General features: G+C 34.1%; 1 protein-coding gene across 1 annotated transcript; it reads right to left on the bottom strand.

Moving 5' to 3' along the window:
- Positions 1-3,677: 3,677 nt before the first annotated feature.
- LOC143184469 (choline/ethanolamine transporter flvcr2a) lies at positions 3,678-10,604 on the bottom strand. The gene is made up of 7 exons (XM_076386722.1): positions 10,188-10,604; positions 9,506-9,737; positions 6,800-7,037; positions 5,812-6,023; positions 5,566-5,669; positions 5,174-5,284; positions 3,678-5,048 (listed from the first exon to the last, which is right to left on the bottom strand). The coding sequence occupies exons 1-7, from the start codon at positions 10,385-10,387 to the stop codon at positions 4,724-4,726; spliced, it is 1,422 nt and encodes a 473-aa protein (XP_076242837.1). The 5' UTR covers positions 10,388-10,604; the 3' UTR covers positions 3,678-4,723.
- Positions 10,605-10,907: the final 303 nt, after the last annotated feature.

The following is a 10,907-nucleotide window of genomic DNA, read 5'->3' as shown; positions in this document are numbered from 1 at the left end:
ACGCAACGAATAAGTTTCTACGAAAGACACGCAAGTAGAAAAAGTTTAGGGAGGCTCGAAGCATAAGAAATTACGCATTGAATAGAATATTGAATGAGTATCATAGTGATAATGAATGAAAGTCTCGAGTAAGTGTCCTAGTTTTTAGCAGCCTTTCTATTTCATACTTTTAATCATTTTCGCTTTAAAATAGTCCATAATATTACTTACAAAATATTGTATTAAATATTATATTTAAAGTAAAAAAATTGAGAAGTGTCTAGGTATTTCCTCATAAAACCAAATACATTCAAAATAAAAAACAAAGAAATTTAAATTACTTCAATTCCTTCTTCATCAATAATGAAAGAAATTCTTCATACCTTAAGAAAATATTAAAAAACTCCTCTATAAATTTTTTATTTTAAATTAAAGTTTAATGTCGCATCAACTCCTTATATTGGTTATTAGCGACCAAAGATAAAAAAGAAAGAAGAGAAAAAAGACAGAAAGAATAGAACGAAAATATATTAGATTTAGGTTAAATAACTCAAATAACTTTATGTCATGGAAACTTAAATCTTCTAATTAACATTCATTAACTAACAATTCATTCAACATTCAAAACTAGTAAAAACTGCCCTGGAAAGCATCAAAGTGAAGCTAGAGAAGCATTCCTAATACACAAATCATGTCTCTGTGATATCAATAAACAAGCAACAAGCGTTTAAAATACTTCCTTCAGGATCCTTCATCAGTTACCATCTATAACCCCCTGTAGAACGCTTTAGTTGCAAACAATAGATGGGTCACGATGAAAACACCCTGGCGCGTCTATCGCCGCTAGATAGGGGTAATTTCCTATCCCTTTGGATGGGGTGTTTTAAATTTACCAGCGAAAGCACCCGTTGTAGTACACAATTTTGTCATGGCTTACGTGAGCAGGGAACGTGTCCCGAATCCACGATGCGTTATGAATTCGCAAGATCGGCAGACGTCGCCGCTCTTACGCGCACGAATTCGATCGGCCTGGTCCAAAAACGTGGCACGCAAGCTAATTACCGTATTGACAGTGAAGCTCACCTGTCTCCGATCTGGATTCCGTCTGCGGTCCGCTTAGAACTTGCCGGCTGCTTGATGGTTGCGTGGAATCCTATGTGCAACAGCCACAGAATATCAGTCAAATTTTTGGTAACATAGTGGACATAGTAAACGTGAGTGGTGTCTCGGTTGGCTACTAGTGAATGACTGGAGGACACTTTTGATATTTGGACAGATTCCATACACTGAAGTATATTTTTGGAATAGAGATTATGGGGACTCTGAGGATATTTATGCATTTCAGAAAAGTTTAAGTGTACATGAAGGTAGTATGAAATATTAAATGTAAAGTATACAGGGATACATTATGATATTTGGTAGCTGATGAGATTTTATTTTTGTTTTCATTATCTTTGTTGAATTACTCTAGTTATGGTATGTGTTGGTTTATGTAGCGGCTACAACTGGAAATATTTTGATAAAATAATAATATTATAACAGCTAGTTCAGAAAGTGAAGTCTTTTTACTAATTCGGTAATTTTGGCAAATCAATAATAATACAGCATTCACATAATTCTGTTGATACAATACATAATTCTCTATACATATAGATTCTCTACAATTTTTACTTTTATATGTGTCCAATTTTTGGTACCATACAGGGGGCCTTTTACTAGTAAATATTGCTTCTGTATTTTCTAAACCAGCTGATTATACAAGTTTCATGCATCATATGTAGGTATATGTATTGAGGCATCAAAATTAAAAACAACATTGTACCCTCGTCATAATAAGGCATTTATAAAATGAGTCGTTAGCTTGTCAACTAAGATTAGCCCAACAAAATGAAAACGTTTATATACATATTTTAAACATGGAAAGGTAAGCATCAATTAAGTGCTTTAACATTAAGCTAAAAGTCAAAAGAAGGTTAAACAATTTTAAAGTAGAATTAATCACTTTGGCTTGTGAATGGTTCAGATGGTAATTCTATTGCTTTCCTAATATCCCATGCTCTTTGTCATCTACTTCTTCCATAATTACTCCATAAAAACATTAAAAATATAACATTTCAAAACGGGAAATTCCTCTTCCTTTCATATTGTAATTTCTAATTCACTTCGGGTACTTATAAAATGTTGCCTTAAAATATGTCCATGAATTTTTTGTACCTCTGTATGGGGGCAGTACACAGCCATACAAAATGTTTATATAAACTTTCTCATGTATTATCGTCGAGCGACGGTGCGTTCTCGAATGAATTAAATGGAATCTATCGATCTACGTTCCCGTCCCGTCCACTCGAGTCCATTTGCGGCGACCTGTCGTTTCCGCTTTTCATTCTCGCCCGTTATCGATAATCCATAAGTCCCTTTGTGATAATCGCAATCTCGACGGATACGAAGGCGACCCTAGCATCCCATTCGAAACGCGTCCACACTGTCTATAGATCAATATCGTTTTCCAGCGGATGTGTTTGACATCGTCTGCAAACCGCTAAAAGATGCTACAAAAGGTTTCCGAAAAGGAACACGGACAATTTCCCCTGACGTTTATTTCTTTCCAAAAATTGCGCTTTATTGGCAATTGGAAGGGAGTTGTAGAAGCTGTTCCATTAGTTGTCGTTTCATCGATTTTCTTTCACGTAGACGGAACAATAATGTTAATAGGGGACATTATGGTTTTTTATATTATGGTTACTATCGATATTATGTACGATATTGCTTTTTATATTATGGATTTCTTTTAAAGTAAGAAATTGTTTAAAAGTTTACTGCTCTAAAAAAATATTAACGAATTTTAAATAAAAATGTGTTACATATTTTATTGCACTTTCAAAAACAACAGAGCATTTTTAGAAAAATTAAATATTTAATCTTTCAAAATGAAAATATAAAGTTGCTCCACCCTCAACAAAAGTACCTTTCCTATTATCTTCCTAAAATTTACCTAATTCATTATCAGACACATTCTATAAGACTAAGAACACATAATAGCATTATTAAAATATCTAAAAGCTTGTTCACCTTAACATTTCAGGGTAGTGAACATTTTGATTTACGAAATTAAGTATCTAAGGTATTTATCAAACATTATCCATACAATTATTGCTTGTAAATGATTTGTACTAAAAATACTGTAAAGGAAATATCATTACCAGAAAAACGAACCTTTTCTTTCGATCTCTATAATTCGTTGGTCACAGACTACGTAAAAATAGATGAAGGATGAATACCTACTCCATGATTCCAGACGGAATATCCACGTAATGCTCTGAATAGGACAGATAGTAGTGTCGGGTTGATCGAAAGCACAAAATATAATAGTCCCTGCAGTGGGTACTTTTGTTCTCTGATCGAGTATATCAAGTATTCTGGTCGAGTAACAAGTGGTGCACGCGTCATGTCACGTGTCATACACAGAGCACACAACCCCTTTCGATTCCCCGTCTTTTATTCAAGAACAAGGTCCAGCATTCTTTTGTCAATGAAAGCCCAGCCTGGTCGATTGTTTAACATCCACTGTTCTATTTCTTATTTACCCACGAATTCGCCGTCGAGTTTACCGATGGAAGTCAGCTTTTCCGTGTTATTGGCAAAATGAAGAATAGACGAAAGAAATAATGGAAATGAAAACCAAAAATTTAATATAAAAAGTGATCTGTATTTCTTACGCTCTACATATTCTCTCTTTTATTAATTTTCTTAATCTTTCGCTAATTAATATTTTACTAATATTTACAATAATAAGTAGATTTGCGATAATTAGGAATATGTATTTCTATAATTTAGCAAAGTTTCAGGTATATTGACGAATCTTTTATTAAATCTGATAACGAATTTTAGATCGGAAACGTCAAGCAATTTTATTTTTTACAATTTCATTTTTGGTTCTCGTACGTCCGTTTTTATTACAAAATCTGCTTGATTGTTTTGTCTACTCTTTCGCGTATTTCGTCAGATACGCCAAACAAAATTAAAATTGAAATTTCAAAAACCAGAATGTATCGAAAAATAAAAACAGTTTTGAATGAATGCATTAGTGTATTTTATGTGTGTCTATGTGTGGAGTGAGAGCATACAGGCAAGGAAAGGTTGATTGAATTCAGAAATACTTAAAAATGATTAAACTTTGCAGATTATCGTATCTAATAAATATTCAAAAAATTGTAAGTAATATTTCATTATTGTATTTGTATTCATTTCTCTTTTTTCGCACTTGCTAGTAAATATGCAACCTAGTGACGGTAATAATTATACAATAGTATATATGACGAATCTTCATGTAAAAATAAAATTCCTCTTTTCTGTAAAAGTCATTCTACAGTTTTGTTTATCTTTTCACCAAAAATTATTCAATTCTACCATCATTATTACCACACCTTGTACATGAAATATTTCTCAATATTGTTGATCCTTCGGTTGATCGTGTCTTTCATAAATGAAATTGTGTAAAAAGTTACACCTCTCACAGAAATTCACATTAACTCGAACTTACACATAATATCTCTTTTGTAATTCAGTTCATCCACTTGTTCCTATCATTGTAATTTACTTTACAGCTCATTGCTGTGGTTAAGGCTCATACCCAATGTCCTGAGCAACTTTCTTGATACGTCCTGCATATCTGCCTAAATTTGAAAACATAGTGGACCTCAAACAATCGTCAGAACAAAATCTCGATGACAAAAGTACTAATTGCTCATTTATTCTCAAGTCCATTGCTCTCGCTCTTTTCGGTTTGATTGATTTCATGGTACTGAGCTCCTTTCTTAGCAGCCTGACGTCTTTGCACGTCTTTCGTCAGGGCTGTCATGATAAATCCAACAAAAAGCACCAAACAAGATCCCACGTGCACAGGAATATCACCATAGACTTCAAACAATCTGCCAAATATTAAGACGAGCAACATCCCGTAAATGTTATTTGTTACGTTTAAAATTCCCGCCGCTATTCCTTCTGATTCTGGATACGTGTATTCCGCGCACATCTCGTATCCCAATGCTACGTAACCAGTCATGAAATACCTGTGGAAAATATTCTAGATGAGAAAGAGGGGATAAATTTTCAAGTCTCCTTAATATTACTAAATTCTTGAAAATTCTAGGAATCAATTCTAAAATAGATCAAACTAAGAGAATGAAAGTAGTACCCTAGAAAAGTAGCGCTCAGGTAGATCATCCACTTTATCTCGAGGCAAGTGAACGTAGCAAAGAGAATTTGCCCGCATAACGAAAGGAAATATACAATCACTGTCGTTTCCCTGGAAATACGTAAATTCAATTTTATTATACAATCAGAAGAAGAAATACGTCAGTGGAGTGTAAATAGTAAAGAGAATTCTAATTTTGAGATTAGATTCAACGTTGCTGAAGTGAAGAGAATGGAAGAAACTGAAGTAAAACAGAAGAAATATCATAGTAGAAGAATAAAGACGAAAGTGGAAGACAAGAAAAATTGGAAAGATTATTGTGCAAATATCGAAAGTTGAAGAAGTGTAAAAGAAAGTAAAAAAGATTCACAACACTTGAGAAATTCCCTTACTTGTATTTGTGCGTTTTATCAAGAATGACTCCAAAACAGAAAGAGCCTATCATTCCAGTAATAATCATGGCCAAACCAATTCTACCCGCGTCTTCCTCACCATTCTGGAAAACATATAATATTAAACAATTAGCTTCCCTTATAACTCACACGAACAGTCCTCACACTTGTTCGAAGGTAACTCAAGTATTCTTTAACATTTTTAAATATTGAAAGAATTCTTGGGCCAGTTTCTCTTTAGCTCACCTCAAAGTGTCTAAGGTATATCTGGTTCAGTAACGTTCCCACTGCATTCAGTACACCAACGTTCAAGCCATACGTATTACATAATAATAAATATTGTTTATTTTTTAATAGTCTTTTAATAGGTTCCACGAAGTTCTCTTCCCCCTCCAGTTGATTCAACTTTTGCAGTGCTCGAGCAGTACTTGGTGGTACTTTGGGGTCGTCTTCGAACACTGTATAAAATGCAGCGATGTTTAGCGATAAAATAATTATTTAAAATAATTGTTATGTATTTTCTCGATATAGAATCACGACTCGAGACCAGAGACAAGTCAGAGACGAGATTATTTTGCATTCTGGATAGTTTTGTGAGTTTGATCACTGCGCAAGTTGTATTGATTTTTATACCCTACTTAAGTGTTTTTACAACATATTTAAAAATAAAATTCAGTGCTTGTATTTCCGAAAAAGTGTAGATAAAAAAGAATCTAAATTATGAGAGCTATGCAGAATTAAAAATAGTTAAGATTTTATTTGAAACAGTTTCTTGTAAAATTGAAGGAGAATTCTGAAATTTCATTTCATGGCAATAATTACGCGAAAATCCAGTATGAGATTTGCACAAGAGCGATTGCATAAGTTGTGATATGCTATACGTAGTGCATTAAATTGCGATACGTTATTCTGTTTCAGAGGTCGACAAACCTTTCTTCTAAAGAGACAAATATTAGATATATTTAATTCTTGCGAACCAAAAACTGTGATAAAGATATTACGTTTATGAAACGAAAAACGTTTCTACAAATCCATTATTCATGAAATTAAATAATGTTTCATAAGTGAAACTATTTGTAATATGTACCTTTTTACTAATGAAATGAATAAAATGCTTTTTTTTAATATCTAATATTTGAAGAGTGCAAAGCTATTTTCAACTTATGGACAGGAAAAAATAAATGGCAGGTTCTGGTTTGCCGACCCTTATTGTAGCCCATTAAGGTAGACTTACATATTATGATTAGTAAAAACGTAATCGAGACGATGATGGCGACAGTCCAGAGAAGGGACGACATGGCAGCACCTATGTCCTCCAGGTTCTCGTGGTTTTTAACGATTATCGGCGTGAGCAAGAAACTCAATGCTATTCCCAATTGATTACCGCAAAAGATTAATGACGTGGCTGTGGATATTTCCTTGGCGTGGAACCATTGCGCCGTTAGACGTCCAGGCACAGTCAGAACTATGGTCTGATACGATAATGAAGTATTACTGTCACATGTGCTTATCATTCTGGAAATATTTCCTCTTCGACTAATTAATTTGCAAATAATACTAGCTTTCAATTTCTTTAATAGATATTCTACAGAACAACCCTATAAACATGAATATCTTTCTTGTTCTCCATTTCTAAAGCAAATAGATACATTAGAAATGAAACAGTTATTGTTAGCGTAAAGTGAACAAGTAGTTTCAGATGGTTTCTTATCTTACTTAAGTTCATTGCTTTTTAATGTGGTTATAAATAATGTCCTTTTGTTTTTCAAAGTTTCATTGCACACTGATGACCTACAAATTTTCCACATAATTGATAATCAAGAGAGTGTGCTCCATAAAAGTATCTTTTGCGACTTTAAGATTGCTGCATTTGTAATAAACTCTCTCTTAATCTAAGTAAATGTCAAGGTATTGCCATATTCATTCATGAGAGAAACAATCTATCTTTAGTTATACTCTGAGTCACGTTATTTTAGTCGGTGAAGAAAATTTGTGCTGTACGTAGATTATAGATAACACTGTCTTTCGTTTTCACATTTAGCGATCATTATTGCACTATTATGTTTCAAGTATTTAAAAGTTTTTTTTCCAAAATGAACAGAGCACCAAAATAGAGTATCGTTCAGAGTATCGTTCAATAATTTAGTCATGTTATTTTAAGTATTATCTCGTCTCCCACGTCTTGTAGCTTACCAGTTAGGCAACTCATTATCTATGCCTTGTCATAACTATGATATTATTTTATCCCAGATTAATTTATCAATCTTAGGAAAAAGACGAAAACTGTTGGACATTTTATTTATAGAGAAAGACATCCTAGGTTATTTTCCTCATATTTTATCGAGCTTTCTCAACTTCTCTACATCTGTCAGAAACATTCGTCATTATAAGTTATTTCATTTAAAAGTTCATTGCACACAGAATGGCAAACAGTATCGAACACATATCTAAATTAGTTAATAACGTTTGCGTTTTTCATCTTCTGTTTAAGATTATGCTTCAACAGTCATGCAATACTTTAATCTTTTTTAAATGAATCTTTCTACCTTTCTAGCCTATGCACGCACAGCTCATTAGTCAAATAGATTAACTCCTAAAACAAAAATATTTGCATTTATCTTAAATCTAAAGAGTAAGTATCAATCACGTGCTTTGACACTAAAATTTGACAAAATTCAAAAAGTGGAGTTAATCACTTTGACTTATGACTAAGGGCTCATATGTAATTATTTATTATGCATCTATTGCTTTATATTGAAGGATCTACCCCGTGAATAAATAAATAAGTAAATATTTCCTCCTTCGTTCCTAATACCCTATTCACTTTTAAGAATCAACTTCGAGATCTCTCGTGCTCCAAATACGAAGCCTGTCGATTATTTCAAGTAGCATGAGAGTTCTTTAGCCAGAAATCATAGAGATTTCACAAAGCCAGAAGATGCGCTCAGTAAACGTGCGCGCATAAATCTCCCTGCAAGACGCCCGCTTCAATAATTCGCTTCGAATTTAAGCTTTGGGTCTATAAAAGTCTGACTAGTCTCGTAATGCCTTGTATTAGCCATAATTTATGACATATTCTCAGAACCTCGTTCCTATCATACTTGCGAACTTGCATGACTCTTTTTCCTTTCGATCTATCCCGACGATTCTAGTGTTTCCATGTAAAACAGTGACCGATATTCAATTACTAATACTATGGACCGCTATCTCCAATGTTTTCATTGAAAACTTTGACGCGTACAATTCATGAAGACTAATTGGCATAGCGAATTGATAACAGGCTTGTTTTTTTAAGTAAACTGCGGTGCTAGATATCATGGTGATTTATAGTGCAGTTAATGTTGGCTTGCGCTACTTAGAACTGGAATTGTCTGACATAACTGGTGTGATACTACTTGAATGAATATTTTCCTTTCTACTGAAATGGATTGAAAATGCTTTCTTTCTTATGCATGTCCACGATCACTACGAAGCGAAGGGTGAATTTTACTATTAAAATTACTGCAAAGATATTTTTCAAAAATTGCAGTACATTGTCCCTATTACTGTCGAGTACCGAAATACTTTTTTAATTAAATTGAAATTTAGAAGTGATCAATTAAAGTAATTACTAGACTGACGATTTTTATAATATTTTATAATATTCGATTTTATAAAATATGAAAAATACAGTGAAAATTGTAATACTTGAAAGCTGAAGCAAATTTTTATTAAGATTCCATCCGTTTAACTGTGCTTATAAAAATATAAAATTGCATAAAATTCTATAGTCTAGTAATTGCAATTAACTTACTGGAAATCTAACTATTGCAGAATTTTTTTTATTTTATTACTGATTTCTATTTACCCCGCAGTTCTAATTTATTTAACTTTCTGTTAAGCCCACAGGCGAGGGTAATTTAATATTTTAATTTAACATTTAAGTGCGCCTGGTTCTAACCTGTATAGAAGCCACAAGGGATTGACCAATGAAGGTGATGTAAAACCTGTCAGGACTGACAGACAGCACTTTTATCCAGGAACCGAGGCAACAAATGGCGCACCCCAAAATGTTGCTCCACCTGAGTCCCCATCGGTTTACTATGTACGTTGCAGGGAAGATGAAAATTGTGTAATAACCCATGAACGCCATCGCTGTCCAGTCAACAGCCAATAAAGAGACACCATAGTACCTGAATAATACCTTCATTAAGTTCAATGAATTCCATTCAGCGGGTCTAACTATACATTGTGCAATCTATGTAATTACAATTTTCATCGCTATCTGCTTGTTTTCAATAAAAATGATAAACACCGATTTTTAAATTCGTATCAATAGTAATCTTGTTGATAAATTTTCAAATCGACGCGTGCAGTCGAATTTCCACCTTATCTAATCAGTCGGGTGCTAATGAATGATAAGGGATTTTGATGATAAATACTACTATGTAACTTCTATCCAATTTCGCATCTTCAATAGATCAAGCTTTTAATTCCTTTCTGGAAATAGTCTGTACACATAATAATAGTACTTAAAGTTCCCAATTTAACTAGGCCCCACACGATCCTATTCAAAATACAATAACAGATCACATATCAACAAAACACTATCAAAATAAAGAAAAACAAAAAAACAGAAATACCTTGAGACGATGTTGGCGATTGAAGAGTATTGCAACCATTGAAAATTGCTTAGTCCTGAGTACAGAGTGAATAATCCCAGCATCAGCCATCTCCTCTTGTACACTTTCGTCTCCAACAAATCACCATCATCATGGTTCTTGCCATTTACTACCTTCACATTCGCGCATACTACCTCCTTCAATTCCTTCTCTCGTGTCATTCTGACGATCCTTCTTTAGTATTAATATGCTTCTTGTGCTAGTACTCTATGCCCTCATTAAACTATAAACGTCCTCAGTTTCAAAACTCTTCCACGAAAAATACTTCCAGCAGGTTCTCTGTCTTCAGTCACAGGGCTCCTCGAATTCCAGTTCCTCCTTTGCCATCCGTCGAATATTAGACACTGGAACTTCGTCGTTGACTTTCATTCGAGGACCCCCGAGTTCAACACTGTTCCCTTTTCCTCCACTTCTGCAACGCGACAGTCCCTCGAAAGGTGGAGATGTCTCTCCTGCTCTTCGACTTCCGACAGACTGCACTCCGTCATTCTGTATTGCTTTATCTGCAGCCGCTGCTTTGTTTTATCTTCGGCAATTATAATCGTCATTATCGTCTTATTTGCGTCAAGCATTTGCGGCCGACTACCTTCCGTATTACAAGCCAGTCGTTATCGTGATTTTTATCGCGATTCGCCGCGATATTAGGCGCCATCGAAATCGCTTGATCAATCCATCGCGGCC

Source organism: Calliopsis andreniformis, chromosome 10 (assembly GCF_051401765.1).
Source record: "Calliopsis andreniformis isolate RMS-2024a chromosome 10, iyCalAndr_principal, whole genome shotgun sequence".
Classification (NCBI taxonomy): domain Eukaryota; kingdom Metazoa; phylum Arthropoda; class Insecta; order Hymenoptera; family Andrenidae; genus Calliopsis; species Calliopsis andreniformis.
Note: the sequence above shows the minus strand (reverse complement) of the source record. Positions and strands in the feature narration are given on the sequence as shown.